The sequence below is a fragment of the Letharia lupina genome (assembly GCF_014066315.1).
Source record: "Letharia lupina isolate WasteWater1 chromosome Unknown contig_2, whole genome shotgun sequence".
Lineage (NCBI taxonomy): Eukaryota > Fungi > Ascomycota > Lecanoromycetes > Lecanorales > Parmeliaceae > Letharia > Letharia lupina.
In genome coordinates, this window is record NW_023502971.1 from 2,352,923 (window position 1) to 2,372,109 (window position 19,187).

General features: G+C 50.7%; 5 protein-coding genes across 5 annotated transcripts; 1 reads left to right on the forward strand and 4 right to left on the reverse strand.

Annotated features, from left to right (window-relative positions):
• Positions 1-732: 732 nt before the first annotated feature.
• Positions 733-1,277, reverse strand: HO133_004740 (uncharacterized protein; the record flags this gene model as incomplete). The annotated part of the gene is made up of 4 exons (XM_037295654.1): positions 733-976; positions 1,037-1,094; positions 1,150-1,185; positions 1,238-1,277. The coding sequence occupies 4 exons, from the start codon at positions 1,275-1,277 to the stop codon at positions 733-735; spliced, it is 378 nt and encodes a 125-aa protein (XP_037157655.1).
• Positions 1,278-3,281: 2,004 nt separating this feature from the next.
• On the reverse strand, positions 3,282-4,910 carry HO133_004741 (uncharacterized protein; the record flags this gene model as incomplete). Its single annotated transcript, XM_037295655.1, has 5 exons — positions 3,282-3,587; positions 4,117-4,253; positions 4,302-4,371; positions 4,630-4,704; positions 4,770-4,910. 5 exons carry the CDS (start codon positions 4,908-4,910, stop codon positions 3,282-3,284), a joined length of 729 nt encoding a protein of 242 aa, XP_037157656.1.
• Positions 4,911-9,655: 4,745 nt separating this feature from the next.
• On the forward strand, positions 9,656-11,388 carry HO133_004742 (uncharacterized protein; the record flags this gene model as incomplete). The annotated part of the gene is made up of 3 exons (XM_037295656.1): positions 9,656-10,033; positions 10,089-11,200; positions 11,271-11,388. 3 exons carry the CDS (start codon positions 9,656-9,658, stop codon positions 11,386-11,388), a joined length of 1,608 nt encoding a protein of 535 aa, XP_037157657.1.
• A 691-nt stretch (positions 11,389-12,079) lies between these two features.
• On the reverse strand, positions 12,080-14,241 carry HO133_004743 (uncharacterized protein; the record flags this gene model as incomplete). Its single annotated transcript, XM_037295657.1, has 3 exons — positions 12,080-13,293; positions 13,344-13,446; positions 13,510-14,241. 3 exons carry the CDS (start codon positions 14,239-14,241, stop codon positions 12,080-12,082), a joined length of 2,049 nt encoding a protein of 682 aa, XP_037157658.1.
• A 1,714-nt stretch (positions 14,242-15,955) lies between these two features.
• Positions 15,956-17,225, reverse strand: HO133_004744 (uncharacterized protein; the record flags this gene model as incomplete). The annotated part of the gene is made up of 5 exons (XM_037295658.1): positions 15,956-16,105; positions 16,157-16,543; positions 16,596-16,733; positions 16,792-17,029; positions 17,170-17,225. The coding sequence occupies 5 exons, from the start codon at positions 17,223-17,225 to the stop codon at positions 15,956-15,958; spliced, it is 969 nt and encodes a 322-aa protein (XP_037157659.1).
• Positions 17,226-19,187: the final 1,962 nt, after the last annotated feature.

The following is a 19,187-nucleotide window of genomic DNA, read 5'->3' on the forward strand; positions in this document are numbered from 1 at the left end:
GCATTGCTAGGAAGCTGAGCTATCACGATATTTATGAGATTGGAAGCAGAACGTGTCTTTAGTAAGAGAATGGAACAACAAGAAGACACCGCAACATCATCTTGCACTTGCAATGATGGCAGAGAGTGCGAACGGAGATTCAATGTTGGATGCCCTCATATTGGCGGGGGGAAACACATTAGAGCCGGGGCTGCCTCTGTGGTCTCTGGTCGCTCTGAATGCCTGTATCTTTTGGGCCTGTGTATCTTTTCTTGTGCCATCACTGTCGGCCTGACAGTAGCATGGCCATGGCTCTGAGGACGGAGACATCACCGATGAGGTGCATGAATCCTTGCTAAGGCGCCGGGGTCGACAGGTGTCCAAAAATAGCCGTCGCATTATCGACACTCTTGGGTCCGTCGACTCCCATACTTGCTGTTACTTTGATTCCACTCTTCAATTTGCTCTGTGCTCTCTTCACTCGTCCTATGGTGGTAATAATGTTCATGAAAGTCGATCATGAAAGTCGATCAACTGAATGTTTGGCCCCCAACGAAGCCTGGAGGCTAAGCCCCCTACGAGTACGAGTACCGGCCGATCAATCGCTGAAAAAACTGGTCCTTCTCGTGGTCTTCTTCTTCTTCTCCTTTTCCTTTTTCTCATTCTTACGCAGGTAACAATTTGCCATTCATCACTTCGTTATATCTACAATATCACACCTGTACAATGGCTCAAACAAAGTTACCAGGTCTTTCACGAGCGCCCCTGCGATTGACGCTCTCGGCCACTCTCTGCGCCCTTTCCTCTGCCATCGCGATCCACTCTGTCCTTTCCCAGCGGCTTTGCTTGCTTGGCTTCTGGTGTCATGACGCTCTTTGATTCCTGTACATCCTTGCTTTTCCTCAGAGACTCCGTTTTCTCCTTTTGCAACGCCGCATTACAATTGGGCGGCGCGTAATGTCTTTCTAGTACTCGATCCATGGTGTTACGGTAATCACTTGCATGCGTTTAGCTATCTGGGACCTAGGGAGACGATCAAAGAAGAGCAGAGTCTTACAGCATGTTTCGTTTGATTTTCTCATATTCGGAGTCGGAAGTTCCGGGCTCTCTATATGCTTATCAATCTGAGTCAGCTTGTTAGCCAGCCAGGGAATGAGCAATTGGTATCACCATAGAAGTTCTTACTAGGACCTCCCTTACTAGCGCCTATGTTGTTGTTAGCTCGATGGGGTAGTGATGGGACCCAGTCAACAGGTACCTTGCTTCTCGTTCGGCGCCATTATCAATATTCCAGGCATTGCAGAAGATAGGAAAAGAGAAGATGGGTAAATATATGAAGAGTTGCGGTGAGATGGATAATGGAGAATAGTGGGATAGTGACGTTGATTGTCGGGCATAGCGAGAAGAGGAAAGCTTTAAAATTATTCCAAATAATTCCCCTCGGCCATTTCAACCGAAAAAAGATTCTTCAACCGCCTCGCGACCTCAGTCTTAGACCTGGACTTGAAGACGCCCAAAAATGCTAGTACAGCTTGTGTCTTCGGCTAGCAATCTACTCTTCGACGCAATGACTCTTCACGATACACATTTCCGAGGACCAATCGTCTGCTGCCATTTCTGAAACACTGCCCAGTCGGATCACCAAGTCGGCAATGAAAAAGGTGGGAGCGGCAACCAATTGAACGAATTCAACATTGGAGCATGCTGCGCGAAGTGACATACTAACGTTCCTTGCAGCCACTGCACGGAAACAGGACGCTGTAGTGATAGCGCTCCTTTCGCTTGGAAGTCTCGGCATGTCAGCACCTCGGTCTTCTCGCAACAGCTGAATAACGAATATCACCTATAGTCCTCTATCTCTATTTGCCTGCAGATATGGCAATTCATTATCGTAGTCGCCAATGGTTTGGGAGGACAAGGCTCGAAGCATTACGACTTTTTGCAGGCCAGGGACCAAGAGCTGTGCGTTGTAGAACCAGGCCCGTGGCAGACTTAGCGCACTCTTTCCCCTACAGTTGGAGAAGACAGAATGATGTTGAGATTTCAAACGTAAGCATACAGTCTGCGGAGGCGGGTAACTCGACAGCCGTGATAGGCAGGTGTCAGTGTGCCTAGAACACGGGTTGCTGATGGGAAGAAGAAAGTTGAAGGGCAGTATTTCAAAAGTCAACACATCCGTGCGTGGGAGATATGGGTGACTATGGGAGAGGCAGACTGGTCATGCGCTCCCTTGAGGGTAAGTAGCCGGAGTTGACATGCAGGGGCGCTCCACTATCATTAATCTGGTCACTAATTCAAGGCTTTAAGCGGCAATGAATCGTTCAACGGCGCTGCCTCGGCCGTACCTATGTAGGAATTTGAGAGGTTGAGATCTCCTGGTGCCATATACATTCGCATCTGCTGAGACAAAAACTTCAAGCACGATAATAAATGTTCCACACATCAACTCCAGAGCCTCCTATTCATCGTTTCCCGCTGTTGAAAAGGAAACCTCACGTCGAGAGAACGAACGCGTCATGGATGAATGGCAGTCGATCTTCACATATACTGCAAGCAGAGGAATGATGAACGGAGAAGGAAGTAGATCTGGCAATACCGTTCACTCCGAAGATTCTCATATGGTATGCATGCAAGCCGACGCCAGATCGTCAAGGTACACTGATGAACCGAATTTCTTACCAAACTTGCTCCTTCCCCGCTGGCTACTGACAACTGCTGATCTTGGGTAGCAATGTATTGCAGAGAAGTCGACGGGGAGCTACCATAGCATCAGATCAATCAAGACCCTGGGCGGTGCGGATGACGTAGAATATGAAACGCCTCGCAGGTTACGTAGCGAAGCATTGTGGTAACAGCGTGTGAGAGATGAAGGGCACCGTCGAAGGAGGATTTGCAAGCAAGGGTGAACGAGGGTGGTATGGGTATCAGGATGTCGATTGACGGCGTGAGCGGTCATGAGATAGCAGACGAGTCACGCATCGGGCAAGCTGTCAAAGGAGTGTACGAGTACGTCTTGGGTGCTGTCCTCATCCGACTGGGAGGAACATCTGGATATTAAGCGGAAACCGTTTGGGAACTGGGATGGTGAAGCAGCTCAAGCAGAAGACACTCCTCTTGCGATGGTGCTGTCAAGACTCAGAATATTGTATCCCCATCACCGCGACAGCTTCTGGCAGCGCGTGTGGCGTCCCAGTGAGGCGAGAATTTGCATCCGTTAGGGGCATCGGTGGAAGGAATACGACACACACGACACATCAGCTCTAGAGCTCCCTGTCCATTGCTCTCTCCTGGCTATCAATCGCTCAGTATTCCTCAGTATCCTGAGTTCGACACCAAGCATCCGACAAATATACCTTGCCGGTATAACACCAGTTTAGATTCCTTCGGCCGGCAAGTCCATGGTTGAGAAGATATCCCAGAGTATTACCTCCTGCTATATGTTCTCGGCCCTCGTCGATTATCCTGACGCTCAAAAAGCTTGTTTTGCCAGGAGGTTCTCTGAACACGATGACGCGCGGCTGTATTTCGCCTCCAAGAGCATCAAAGTTGTAACGCTTCCGTTCCTCGTCCAGGTGGAAGTTTCTTTTCGGTGTTAGGAACATCAAGTACTGCACATGTTAGTCGGCTGGTATGCTTCGTGGAAATATCGCTTCAACCTTGAACTCGACCCTCCATTTCAAAGAATCGGTGTCGTTAGCCAGGCGTTCCTCTATTTTCTCCCAGTAAGTCGTAGCCATATTGCGTCAATGATGGGGAATATAGATATCAATGATGAGCAATGGAGAGAAAAATAGCTAAGCTTCTTAGAAAGACAGATACAGGTCAAGTCTAAACGTATATAAAGGTCGAAAAGGAAGGTGAGATATTTGAAGCAGGCAAAGCGAAGTTGGGAGAAGTATACACGGCGAGAAGGACACGGAAGAAAAAGCATACCTTCCAAATGATCAGTGCCGCTTTCCACCCATCCTATACATGGTGCACAACTGGGAAGAAGTCAAAGCATACGCCTAGCCCTGCGCTTGAGTGATTCGCCACATGCAGTTATAATCCGCGCCCTTTCCTTGCGGCGACCTAGGCATCCTGCAGTCCTGAGCGCCAGACCTCCATCGCTCCTGCATAAGACATCAGAAAGCTTACAATCGCCCTATCTTCTTCATTCAAGAAAGTGACATGGACTGTTTGGTCACGGTAAGGATCGCTGGCGAGGACCTCGACTGCTCGCTCATAGGCTTGGGGACCACATTCAAGAGCGGCTCCGAGGACTCGCCCTGTGACTGGACTGGGTCAGTATTAGTGTTCCCAGACGAGTACAATGTACTCACCAGGCTCCCAGTCCACTTGCTTCGGAGTCTTTTTGGAGCAGTCGAGTTCAGCTATGAGTCTCGCAGCGTCCTCCCACAACGCTCGGATCTCAGTGAATATGGCGTGATCAAGCTTGGCTTTGGGTCTCGCAGCGTCCTCCCCCAACGCTCAGATCTCAGTGAATTTGGCATGATCACGCTCGGCTTTGAGCCTGGTAATCTCTTCGCTGATCGCCAAGTTCCCGTCCTGGAGCCTCCGCAGGGCGTGCTCCTCGTTCGCTCTTGACCGGCTACGAACGAGTCAGCGTTCCAAGGGCACGCAGCATGAGCAGAGTCAAGTGGAATTTACCGTGCAGACTCCCAGGTCGCCATAGCTCTCAGCGTGGTGGTAGATTCGATAGCGGTCGGCTCTGGTGGTATTGAGCTGTTTGAAATTATATGGTTGACTTGAGCTGACTTTATGATGTATGTGTAAATCTCCTAGCGTACGAGTAGAACAATCTCGGATACACCAGGTACAGACAACTCTCTGTGTAGAGTACTGAGCGTCCAGTCGTACTGCTCGCGAGTTTGAATATTGCCCGGGATATCAGGATTTGTGGAAGCGTGATGCTGTGGGTATGTGATCATGAATGGTTGGTGGATGGTTGATGAATGAAGGTGGTGGAAGGTGGGGAGGTTGCACGAAAGTCTGCGGCATTCTAGATTATCACAACGTATTTTTACTAACCAGATTGATGAAACAAATCCCGCAAAACAATGCTGACTCGAAAGGGCTTAGCGAGCAAGATTTGAGGCAACAGCTATTCTGCATAAGGCTTCATATACCAACGTTAAATGATCAAGATCATGCAGCTCCTATCTGTTGCTAGAAGCCGTGAAAAGGGTTAGAATGAGTGCCGGAAACCAATATTTTCGTGCGATGAGCCAGCGAACTTACGAACAACTACTTCTCTTTTCTCTTACTATACACATATGTATATCCCTGGATGTCCTTATTTTGGATCCCTCCGTGGCACAGGCGGCTTAAGCAACAGTTTCTTTCCTCCAATAAACCCTGGTCCACTTCAAGCACGCACTACTGAGTCCCAAAAGGGAATTGCAGCATGACCACCTCGCTTGAATTCGAAGTGGGGCCTTTCATCACCTTGATGCAAGTCTTTACGAACTGGGAGCTATCAGTGAAGATATTGACACTCAGGCACCGTCAGCCCCTCAAGATGATTGTACAGGGTGCTGTGACCATCTGGATTCGAGAGGCAGAGCCAGCGACAGGTACCAAAGCAAGACCAGAAACGCAGATTCGGGCCACCAGTGTCTAGAAGATTAGTTGTCCCATTCATGAAAAACACGCATCAATGCACGCATAGGGGCCACATAGAGTGTAGATAGTGGTTGGGCCGTCTCACGCCGGGGATAACAAGCCTAAATAGGCCTAAATAGAGGCCTGAACAGGCATATTTCTCGTACCCCAGCGCAAGAAATCTCCCATGCCTATGGCATAGACCTGGAGTGGAATGATAGCTAGCTATGTACAGGTGTGGGTGGGTGGGACAAAAAGTATGCAATGGCTCTGAAAGAGACGAAATCGAATGAAGAGCCATTGACAGGTGCAAAACAGGTGGCTATATAGCTCGTACTGGACACCTGTCTCCTACCCCTTGCAGGGGTACCGACAGGGCCATGAAACAGGGGCATGTCATGTGACCCACTAACCCCCAGTCCCACTGTGGCGAATAGTGCCCACTGACTCATCAACCAGCAATACTAAAACCTCTGCCTCATCGAAGATACGGCTATGTGGGATCAGAAAGCCATACTCTCTCTGGGTATGTATCCTCTCCAGACCCTGAGTAATTCCCTCACTTTTGTGATTTTGGCCTCGAAGGCGTGATAATCAACTTTGTCTACCCCTGCGGTATTCTTTTGGAGCGTTCTGCATGCTTTTTGGTAGCCGGATTGTATTGGAGTACTTCTTGAACGTATGCTTGGAGAAGCCACGATGTTTTACGTTCGCGCCTACCTTAACACATAACCTCGGCCGCCTTTCATCACCCAGGTTCGTAGTTTGCTGTTACGCAAATTCTGCCGCTGATGATGACGCTTAACTGATGCGCAGGTTGGGAAGGTATCCGCAGATACTCGGCTCTTCTGATCATTTTAAATGTCATGAAAGTCATTGGGAGAATAAAGAGAAAGAATGCCTGTGGACCAAGCAAACCCGACGGGCCGGCGGGGTCAAGCTCTTATCCGCTGGCGCCACTGTCGCCGGCGCCATGCATGGCGACCAATACCAAATATAAGGCGAACAATGGTGGCGGCGAACCTGCCAAGACCGAGTCGTCGCCGTGACTCCCATGCCACTATTCTGACTACATAGCTGGAACAAGTACGGGCGGGTATGTCCAATGCTCCATGTATTTAAACAAGTTCAGCCGACTCCTCTCTCAGATTAATTGGCATCATGATTGGGCGTTGGAGAATGAATGTCGATGAGACTGCACCTCGGAATACGAGATCCTGGGCGCGGAAGTAATTGGGCACAGTCGCGAGAGCCATCTCAGATCTCCATTGTTCGGGCCTCGTGACAGGTATAATCCCGAATTACTGGGGAATGTAACCAGAGACGTCGTACGTCGACGGGTGCTGAAGGCGGCTGAGTTCCCTGGCGGTAGGAACTTTGCATTCGATTAGAACAGATGCAAAATTTAAGGAGTGAACGAGAATTACGGGGCTTACAGTGAGCATTTTGCAGGGTCATTGTTGCTCTCCAGTAATGGAGCCTGGTTGGCATGGAAAACCCCTACTTGTTTCGATCCAAAAACAACCTACACAAAAGCAAAGAATCTGAAGAGCGAAAGCTTAATAGAGATCCCAACACAGCTCATGACATACCTATATGGCAAGTAGCTCGTGCCACATCTGCGGCACCGACCTATTTCGAATCTCCCTCAATTAACGGGTTCGAGTACGTCGATGGCGGCTTCGGGGCGAATAATCCTTGTGCGGAAATCTGCAAAGAAGTCCGGAGAACGAACAGCAACTCTTAGAGGTGTGTCAGTACCGTTCTGAGCATCGGGGCAGGGAAAGAACAATGAGTCACGCCGTTTCAAAGGTACTGGGTTCCAGCACTACTTGAGTTATCTCGATTTCGCCAGAAAGTCGGCTTCTGATTCCGAACAAACGCACTTAGCAATGCTCAAAGCAAGGAGTGAAGTCTATTTACTTATTTCAGTTTGAATGTCGAAGAAAGCCTCGACCTGATGAAGCTTGACGAGTGGGGGCGAGGGGTCCAGTGGGAATAAAGATTGGAGAACGCATGGACAAAGTCAGATCTTTCTCGCCCAAGGATCGACGCAAGGGCAACAAAAGAGCTGGAGCCGGTGTACCGAATGGCCGGCAGGCTGGTTGTTTGGAAGTGAGGCATGATAAATTGCAAAACGGGACGGACACCATCCACACGGATGGCGATGAAAGTATGGATCATGCGGGCCAGCAGGCATTAAGAGAGCCCAGCGAACAGGTTACAAACGGAAAATATGCTCCAGATGCTACCAACGACACGTCCACTGCACACCTAGTGGAAGGGGCAACGATAAATACTTTCGACCAGCAATAGGCGCATTCGCCAACTACTGGCACCTCAGCACGAAAAGTTGACCCCAAGACCGACAACGCGAAAATCCCACAACGGTTCCGATACAAGGACTGAACTCTAGAATCAATCCGCACATACACCGAGGTCTATCTTGCTCAGCCTGATACGATCAAGATGATCGAACGGTGTGCCAAGCTTCTCGTCGACGGTCGTCGTAGCCGAGCTAAGAGCGACCCCCAGCGGTGGGAGAAGACATGCTTTGGTACCTGGTATCAGTGCAGGATCCCGGAATGCCCTCGTGGAAAGAAAGAGTATGAAACGCGGTGGCAACTCCGGAACCATTTGCTGGACAAACATCAGACCGGATTGACGAAAGGCGTCGAGGGCAAGAGGAAGCTTGAGGAAGCGCTTGATTGCTGCAAATTCGTCATCCATTGAGCGTACCGCCAACGTCGAGAGTGAGGTATCCGCATGCTTCACTTGGGACGACCCAAGAAATGCTAATGGGGGCGTTCTATGAGTATGCATTTGGGGTTCACAATTAGTGCTTGTTTCGGAAGGGCTGGAAGTCTTGCAAGACTGTTAACGGCTGCACTGGAGCATTGGATTTAGAAGTGTCTCAAAAGCCTTGTCACTTTTGCTTTCTCGCGTCGCAGCGGTTCTCTGCCAGATACTCAAATGATTTATTTCTTTTCCATTTTGGTCAATCACAACTCATGTCAGATCACAGTGTTCTGATTGGCGCTTAGAGCCACCCTATGATCATGTATTGTCTTGCAATAACATGTCTTAAGATGCCACATCGCGAGACTTTGCCCACTTTCTACTTCTGTAGCACTTTCTTGGAAACTGCCTCAAGGATTTGATGTTCCTGCAATGCTTTGCCCTTGATGTATTGTGCTGCAGCAAATGGCAAGGTAGACTAGAACATGACCACAGCAATGTGTCTGTTCAGGCTCATGCTATTGATGAATGTGTGCTGAAGGTACTTTTCGCGGTCTCACGCGTGATAGAACGATAAGGTGAGCCACGCTGTCATCTCAAATCGTTGGTCATTCGAGCATGAACGCTGTTCAAGCTCGACTCTAGGCAAGGCTTTCTGTTGAGATTTTGTGAAAGATGGCATGCACATTTGGGATGTTGCCGCGAAAAGATACTCGTTCGAATCCTACAACGTTTGACTTGATGCGTCGTTCCCTCAAGGCTTCTTGACACATGGCAAGGTAGGTAGGGTTCTTACCTTAAACACACGCCCATGCAAGCCTGTACGTCCCTCAAGCATGAGCATCAGACAAGATTTTATGTAAGTGTGTGCTTTCTCTAGTTGATGGGTCAAGGACTCGTCAGTGGCGCAAACAAGCAGCAATGTGAAATTTTGACATAGCCCAACTGTGTAGTACAGGTGTGTCAAAGTCCTAACAACAGGTAGGTTGTTGGAGTAGGTCCCATGAAAAAAAGAAGATGTAGGGGAGATTTGCCGTATTAAATTTCGATCTAGCCTGTGCCAGAGGTGACTTCGAGTAGTGCTCGAAATATAGCCAGGAACCAGTCTCATCTGGTGTTTGAATGGCATCTCATTTGTACTTCTTTCCCCGGCATTATTCGAACATACTGGAAGAGACCAAAAGTTGCAGATGCGGTCGTTGTCGTCCTCGCGCCTGCAGGTCTGGTGGGTCGGACCGATAGAGATCCTTGGCGCAGGGAAAGTATCGCACTGACCTACCTGCACATTTTTGACGCACATACTTATGCATCGTTGAGTACATGATTGCCTACCATGGCACCGAGTGTGGTCCACCTACCCAATGGCCAAACCATCACTGTCTCTCCCGTCTTTGCTGGCCTCTCCTTCAAAGCCAATGATCTAAACATCCACCACTCCATCTTTCCCCCAGGCTGGACTATCATCCTCGAGACCGCTGACGGTGACGGTGACGATGACGATGATACCCAATCGCCTCCAGACGAGAGAGAGCAGCTCTATGGATCAAGAAAACATCCACCAAAGCGCTATAAGGCTCCTACGCTACACCACGACAGTCTGTTCATCTCCTCCATCTCGAATCCAAGCAACACAGATTTCAAGCCCCCTACCTCTCCCACGCGACAGATAGCTATGATGCTATGGGCGACTTTATGGTGGTATTTCCATCAGGTAGCTCCCATCTCTGGCGCCTTACGTGGACCATCAGACTGATTCTGGAAGCAAGCCCGCACCGAATGCGCGCCTCACCGCCGGCGCCCACCCAGATACACCGGAAGAAGGGAGGCCGAAGGGTCAATGGCGAGTTAGTGTCAGAAGAGAAGGTATATTCAAGGGGAAGCACACGCTGCAAAAGCTAGAGAGGATGGGTCTTATTGCCAGTGAAGAATCCTGCGTTGGCGCAACCCTGGACGAGAGAAGTGGGGAAGGCTGGAAGAAGATGTTCGTCAGCCAGACTTCCTTCTGGCAGATCGATCCCCGTATCTTCCTCTTTACTCTCTCTCCTACGCAGCACTCGCCGTACCCAGGAGCTACACCCTTCCCGTCGAGACCAGGGTCACCTAATAGAGAAGGCACTCCAGTACCTTCACCACGACCAGAGACTGCGGATTCTTCACAGCATGGACTTTGGTCACCACACTCCCCCGGGCCTTTCGCTTCAGGCAGCCATCTCCCAACCTACTACCCTCCTCCACCTCCCCAGTACACCTTCACCAACTCGATCCGTCATCCGATACGCCCAAAGCCTCCGGCCCAGGGCGTCACCTTCTATACCCGCTACATCCCGAGCGTAGGCCAATACCTCTCATTTCGAACGGCCTCCTTGGGTTCCAGTTCACCAAAATACCGCGGACCTACATCAGGAGGCATGAGTACCACCCTGAACTTCCTACCACCGAACTCAGGCGTCTCCTCAGCCACACTGCCGTCATCAGGGAACATCAACATCCACCCCTGCGACACAGACTTATTGCATGACTGGATGAACCAGCCGCGTGTTTCTGCGTTCTGGGGTGTCTCCGGCCCCATCGAAACCCAAGAAACTTTCCTCAAGGACTCGTTAAATAGCAAACATAGCTTCCCCGCCATCGGATGCTGGGACGGCAAACCATTCGGCTACTTCGAGCTTTATTGGGTCAAAGAAGATCAATTGGGAAGACACCTCACGGGCAGCGATGTCAATGACTGGGACAGGGGCTTCCATGCTCTGGTGGGCGAACAGGAATTCCGAGGACGGCACAGGGTGAAAGTGTGGACGAGTGCGCTGGTGCATCACTTTTGGCTCTGTGATCCGCGGACGCAGAGGGTTTTGGTGGAGCCGAGGACTGACAATGTCAAGTGAGTCTTTTTTCCCCCTCTAAGCATGGTAGAAAGGAGATCTGGCCGGCACTGACCAATCGCACATTAGGTTCATCCAATATCTACAAGACGTCGGCTTCCATAAGGAGAAAGAGGTGGCGTTTTCGCATAAGCAGGCCGCGCTGATGAAGATAGGTAGAGATGGGTGGTCCGCCCCGGAACTGTAAACTTCAGATGAAAGACACCTTCCTAGGGAGGGCAGACATAGCACGGAGAAGAAGAAGAACATCAACAACCGATCGTCTTACGACAGAAGCGTTTATAGATGATCGCAAGACATGGATTACCAAGCCTTGCAATTTGGATGATCTCAGTCAAGCCGTTTCGATATGGTTTTGTCAGACTTGGCCGACTGGAGGAGCCCCGGAGTGGGCTTGACTATGGAACTCGGCTACCAGGATCGGGTGTCTGCAGGAGGGGGGGCATTTTATCTTTTTTTCGGTTCCTTTACTGCTTGCTCGTCGATCTTTCCGCGCGAGACCGTATGACGGTGATTTAATGCGCCTCGAGCAGAGGCGTAGCGGGCAGCATCTTGGACCGAAATGCACGTCATGATTTATTCGCAAGGTTTAAGATAAGACTACCTGCGTCAGAAAAACGAAATCAACTAGTAATTCATGGTATCACAATGATCAGCGAGATTGAAGAAGAAGAACCCCGTGCCAAGGCCTCGAATGCTTCGAGCATACAGATGCAAGCCCGATCCTCTCTGCCTCATGCGCCTCCTCCGACCAGGCGTCCAAGTAGGGAAAAGGAGCGAATGTAGTCCGTATGTAAAGTCGCAACGCCGTAAGTCATAATGCACACCTCGGTCCCGCCTCCAGCACCCATGTCTTACCCTCTCTTTCTTTGATCTGATCACCGGTAGACAGGGCCTCCATATGGCTGGCCGTAATCATGCCCGCTTCCCTGCCGTCCACTAGCACGGTTGTAATCTTCGTCGTTCAAGTATTCGTCTCTCCTCGGTGGTGGGCCAGCACGGTCATAACGTCTCGGACTCTCTCCATAGCCCCTCGCATCCTCCTCCGCCTGCCTCCTAACTCGCTCAGCTCGCTCTCGAGCATTCTTTTCGAAATATCGACGGGTGTCATTTTCGTCAATGACAGCTTCTACCGGAGGAGCGCCCACAGGGAGAGAGGCGGGCACTTGGTAGGAGCTGGGCTGGTAGCCTCTGATATCGCCGTCAGAACGTCTGAAGTCGTTCGTGGAGCCGCGACTGAACGAGGGGCTGCGGTGACGGCGGCCTGCGTTGCTGGGTGCGCGGTGATGATGGACTTCTGTTGGCTTTGGAACTTCCATTGGGCGAGGATTGTTGACAGGGATAGGGCGAGACCGAGCGGATGAGTCTGAACGACTCGGCTTGGGTGCTGAGCCTACAAAGCTTTCGGGACGGGGCTTGGTCGACCTTGCTTCGTCTTCAAATTGCTTGCCGCCGCCGGGAAGGACACTGTACGGCTGGCGGGCACGTTCGATGGGATTTGAAGGTGGAGGCGGCATGGGAGGATTAGTGTCGTCGATCGCGGACTCAGATGGAACGTTGGAGTAGGGTTTGCGTTCGCGCTCCAATTGGGAGGGCATGTAGGTTGAAGGTGCGGCTGAGCTGGTGGACGGTAGATCAAAGCTGACGCTTGAGCGATGGCTTTGAGGAGCGTAGTCCCGTTCAGCGACGCCAGGCTTATGGGTCGGAGAGTCATAACGAGGTGGGGGAGGCTCCTCTCGACTCCGGCGGCGTGGAATCTCGATAGCTGCGTGCTCCGAAATGGAATCCTCCAACTTCTCACGGGTCCGACGATCCTCATGCCCTGGGAACAAGCGTCGTGAGAGCTCTTTCGGAAACCGCTCTTTTCGATCATCTGGGTTGCAGATTGGCATATCTAACACGGCCTTCCGGAGCCTCCCAAATTCTTCTTCAGGATGTGCTTGAATGAGCAACGTTGCCCATCTCTCGAAGCCGACCGGTGTAAGGCCCGGTATGTCTGGTCTCTCGTCATATCTCTCTTGCACGAGATGGTGCTGACATTCGAGATCTCTGTACATGCGAGAGATTGAAGAGTGCTCGTCGTCGAAAACAGCTAAGGTCGTGTTAGCCAGCTGATCCTGCAAATGCGCTGGTCAAACGTACTCGGCCATGGATACAGCTCATCTGACAATTTGACGTCATCGTAGTATTTTACCATCTTTGTAGGGGTGATGACAATGCTATGCCGGGGCTCATAATCCTCAATCTGTAAAACAATTAGCAAACGCCCAGTACCTCAAACTGGCATGACCCATTGGGTTAGACGTACAATGTGCACTGCCAATCCGCGGAGAAATTGACCAAGTCTTTTCGTCGGATGGCCATCTTCATCGAACAGCTGACCCCAGATCTTCTCTAATGTAGTTTCTTCCTTGCTTGTCGAAAGCCTCGCGGGGCCTTTTGGTCTAACATGTGGCTTGTCGCTCGACTCGCTCGTTTGGCTATGAGGGGAAGAAGATCTTCTGGGGTTGAGGTGAGCAGGCTTGTCGTGTCGTGGGCTCGGTAGGTCGTCTGGTGAGTATCCCGATTGCGACTGTGGTGGGGTGTGGCTTGGGTAGTCGGAGTGTTTCATCGGTGAAGGAGGTGTGTAGACTCGGGTTGTCATGTTTGGTGAGGTCCCAGAAGTGGTGGATGGTGATAGAGGAACAGGTTGATGCATGGAAGGAGGAGGGGGTGAGAAGGCGTTGTGAGAAGGCACAGGCGTGGATCCGTCGAGCCCGCCGCCTGTCTGCAATTGTTTTATGACGTTCTGTGTGATCTGGGCGATGAGCTCAGGCGGCACATAATTTGATGTCTCTGCGCCTGCCCTATCGAAAGCCTTTGTTACAGCCTCGTCGATGGGCTTCTGAGGCGGGGCGTATCGACTCTGTTCGGGCATTATCGATGCACGTCGGGCAGTTGACGCCTCTCGGTTTCTGTTGCCTGGCGGCTCGAATTGATCGTTATCGGCGGCCTGAGTGCGGGGATCCGCGTATTCAACACTGGGCTGCTGGTAAGCCATTCTTGCTCAGCTCGGCAGACGCAATCGCCAGCGATTTGGAATTGGTGGTGTAGCTGTCCAGCAGTCGGGCAGTCGGTCAGTCGGATTCGCGATGCTATTTGTGGTCAGGCTATGCTGCTATAGCATGGTTTTTGTCTTTTGGATGACCTGCAGTAGTCTGGAGCAGGACAGGTGTTGAATAGGCAGTTGAAGGATAGGCGCAAGATGTTTTGCAGTCACAGGCTCACAGCTGTGTCAAGGAATCCGGGAAGGCGATGATGTAGCAGCGGAACCTAGAGCTATTCCAGGTGAAACGTGGGTCGGAGAGTTCTGGAGGGCAAGGATGAATGGAGTTTGAATTGTTGCGAGCTTGGGACTCGAGGAATAGCGTATGGTAGACTGGGGGTAGTAAACCAGCAAATCAAGACATGGGCAGCATAAACTTGGCTTCTTGGCTCCTTGGCTCCTTGGCTGGGCAATTGTCAATTGTTCCAACTGGTGCAACGTCTGCGCCTCAAATCCTGACCGAGAAGGCTGGTTGGTAGGGAGGTAGGCTGTTAGGCCTGAATCCTGTATCATGACGCACTGAAAGCCAATCAATTCCGCCTGATCGCCCTCGCTTACGGTTGCGATACTCGTACACATCATCAGAAATATTTTTTCTCTCTCTAACTTACCTCACAAATCATACTACCTAATACTCTACCCTTGTACCGTCACTACTACCACCATCATCATCACCATCATTGAATGCCTCATGCCTGACAACCTGTCCTGATGAAAGTCGGTGCATGTGACCATTTCTCCGAAGCAGCCAGTCCGTTACGCCTGCACCTGCCGTCTGCTGACCCTCGAAACGAGGCTACCATGCACGGTCCCTTGCAGCACAACGACGAAACTCCAAAATCAATGGCCAGCTTGTGCGCTGCAGCAGCTTCATCTCTTGTCAGAAGTGGTGTTTCATGCAATTGCTTTGAGCGCGTGTGGGCGTCTCGAACTCGTTTATATGTCGCCCGGTAGTGGCCTTTGGTCCATGCGTGGCTGCTATGGCTGCGCCACGCCAGATTTATGTACATTCGTTTCAAGTTGCTTCTTCCCACACGCTTCTGACGTGAAATGTCGGAGTATGTGTTTGAGGATGAATTCGAATTTGGAGGCAGTCATGTGCTAGAAATAATGCCTAGACTGGTACTGCACGGATTTGACGACGACCTTAGGCTCTGGCCAGGCCAGTACGGCAAAGCTTTTCCTGTATCATCTATGGCCTCAATATATGCAATGAAGCCTTGTGTACATTGGAAGCTCTAGGAATCTTCCATAATCTAAGAACGGGTGTTACGTGGACAGGAAGGGTGCGTTTTCTCGCTGTACAAGATACCGGGGCGAGAGGTGGTTCAAGACATTCAATTCAGCTATCTGCCATTTGCTCGAGCCTTTGAATCTAGCCTTAAGAGTGAAATGAGGTGCATGCATCTGTCTATTGTTCGCATCATCAGATATCTCCTGGAATCCACCATGTCCCCTTCGAGATCATCACCATTCAAGCTCGGATCAAGCCTAAAGGATGTTCAAGAAACACATTTAGTGTTGTCATCATGAGAAAGCTCCTCAAGCTCCACCGCTGCGTGCTTAAGAAGCTATCGCTATGCCAATCCGTGTTTGGTTGCCCGCTAGCTTCCCCACCATTGACATCGATGTCGTGTCCAATCAAGGAGACGACTGACGCCAGTGATATTCAGATGGTTCCCCAGTCGTCGTCTTCATCCCCATCATCATCGTAATCGGCTTTTGGGTCTGGGACCGTCTTTCCACCAACATATGATGGTACAACAATAGGAGCAGCCCGACCTCCTGGAAGTCTAGCAAAACGGGATCGCGCATCTCGCTACGTTTCACCGTCAGTCTTCGTCATCAGAAATGAAGCTGGGATACACACTTCCTCCCTAGCTCTTCGAGCTTGTTCACGAGGATCCGCATTAGTTTCATAGTCGGAGTCATTGGTGACGACTGTCGAAGCAGGGCGAACCATCTGATGAGCCTTGCCGTCACGGTCAAACCCTGTGAATTCTGCACCCCGTGTAGACTCAACAGACTCTCCACCGTTCTTGTTGGCGAAGTCTTGCCATTTGCCAGCACCTGCAGGCGCTCGAAACCGTTTGGTGGTTGTCATAGAGGCGCTCGTGGCTGCCTGGCTGGCCGAGAGCTTTGAACCGTGACCATCGCTGGAGAAATTGAGAGACTTGAGGTTCTCCTGGTTGAGATCGTAACCTGAACCAGACGAGAGAGGAACTCCTGCGTTGGACTCGGTGTCACTAAATGTGGACTAGGATCATCGTCAGCTGTGTCCCAACCAAGATCCAAGCATCTCTACGCACGCTTTCATGGGTGTTGGTAACGCTATCGTCAGAGTCGTAACCATCCTCATCCTTGCCCAGTTCATCCATGACTTGGTCTCTGTAGTTCCCTTCCACCGGAGTCTCTCCATTCAGCATTACTACGCAAGTGATGCACCTCTAGTAATATTATGAGGCTCATGCTCAGAGAGTGGGCAGCTTGGCTCGTGCTACATACCGCATTCTCCCCAAGCCGACGCTGTGCTCTGGCGAATCCGCCTAGGTCCTTGACCTCCTCACAAATGCAGCACTCCAGCTCAGTGACTTGCTTAGGTGTGCAGGCTACACAAGGAACCCATTCTTCGAGCGTGGCGTTTTGAACCTGGCCGGTCGCTATGCCATTCTGAAGTTCGAGCTGTTGAATTGTTGAAAAGAAGTTTACGGCCTTGATCTTGTGGCAGACGGCGCATTTGATCCTGAGATGGTCCGTAAGTTATCTCGCTCGACAGACCGAACAGTCATTGGGACTCACTTTGGGGGGAGCTTGTAGCTCTGCAATCTAATAGAAAGCTTAGTCACAGAGTTGTAGTCTATTGAATGAAGAACGAATATTTACCTTCGCTTCTTCTCCTCGCTGTAGCCTCCAGCGTAGACGGATCGTAGCTTTGGCATGATGACTTGGAGACTTGAGACGAGCGTATCAGCAAGGCTTTGTGAAGTACGTTAATGATGCATATCCTCTCAGCTTGATGTAGGACATAATGGGTGAGCGGAAATGTTGCTGGTAAGGGAGATGACCTGGTCTAGGGATAGCTTACTGGAATTGATGTAGCTGTGAATTTGTTGATTCGCTCTCAGACCGTTGTTTCTCCAGATGTTGGATGCCGGGGCAAAGTGGGAAGGGAAGGAATTGAAATGCACTCGATGATATCGAAATCTTGTAGCTGGTGATGACAATGGGATATGTATGGGTAGGGAGAAGGGAGAAAGCTGGAAGGGAGGGAAAGAGGAATATGTAGTAGGATGTAGAAGGGGGATTGAGGCCAAGGAAGACACTTGACGACTTTGGTGACTTCCACTTCACATCCGGATGTTCACTTCCGAAACCTCACTTGCCTTCACCGCAATGACCTGAGCACTTACGCCCATTTCGAAGACGGGCGAATGCGAATGATGATAAAGCAGATATTGATGAAAGTGATGAAGGCTGGGTAGGATCTAAGATGACCGCTTTGATTGCTACAGGAATGTTGTATTTTTCTTCTACACAAATATCACGCTAACAACATAGCAGCCGGCAACACGCAGCAAGATCATGTGTCTCAATTTCTGCGCTCTATCGTGTCTTGCATGCCTGCAACTACCCGTCAAAGTGAATACTGCGATAATGCTCATTGGGGGGCCACGAGCAAGATACATACAGTACCTGCGAGGTCAAGAAACAGCACAAGCGATAATTTCAATACCACCTCTTCACGTCCTGGCCGTCCCTCTGTCACTTCATGCTGTGAGATGGTTGGGAGAAGGTATCACTTCCGCCTCCCTACCAGGAGCTTCTTTCCTCAATGCCGATGCTTAGCACAATTTTCACAGGACCAGCGGATCATGTCATTGACATCGTTGAAGCTCGCAATTGATGGCTCCAGTTTCGATCTGAGAGATATCGATGGCTGCAAGGGCAAAGACTTCAAGATCGATCTGACCTGTCGCTTCCCGATTCGCTTCCCAAACGAGGGCTACGACAGTGACACCCACGGTCCCCACAACTTACAAGCCTGGCGATGGAAAAGGGTCGACGATGATCCCCACCCTACTTTAATTTTCTTTACTTAGGGAACGTTGTGGCTTCCAGCATCCCAAATTCGTGGGTTCCCGTTCTCCCCGATAGCCCGGTCATTTAGACGGATTTTTGTCCAATGAGAATTAGTTCCGTATTCCCTAACCTGGTCCCGCCAATTGGATAGTCAGGAACAGAAGGGTCCTGCAGGGATAGCATTGTGCTCTTCCAGATATAGGGAGATAGTGACAGGGGACTTAGCTTCACCGTGCCTTGATTTCCGTACGGACTAAGTCCAGGAGGAGCAAATGCCGGCACGACCCTAGGCCGGCAGTCAGAAGAAAAGGAGAACAGCCCTCGTGCTCTACCCCCATCAATTAGGTGGCTGGGGCGATATCAACGTTCGAGCGATAGGCTTGCTGCCTTATCCTGGGTGGGAAAGGTGGGAAAGGTGGGAAAGGCGAGCGCATCATGCTGCAGGAACTCGATTTGTCTTCATGCTACTCGCCACGCCGCATGCATAACCTCCGGCGCATATTTTGAGCTCTGCTCTGAGAGACTGAGCTCCATTAAATGTGCGGTACCTTGATCTTCTATGCCCGACCAAAAGTAACTCAAGGGAAAGGGAGATTGATTGTCATCAATTAGTGAATTCCCTGGGGACCATCGATCGGTGTTACTGCGTAAGGTCCTTTAGCGCATGACACAGAGTCTGCGTATCATGACTTCAAGCCTCATCCTGGCATACCCCTTTGGGTAGTACCCTAGTTCAGTAGGAGAGTAGATTATCCTTAGTGTGAAATCGGTCAAGTCCTCGCCTGTGATGCTCAACCACGTTTCCTACGCGGGGCCCCCCA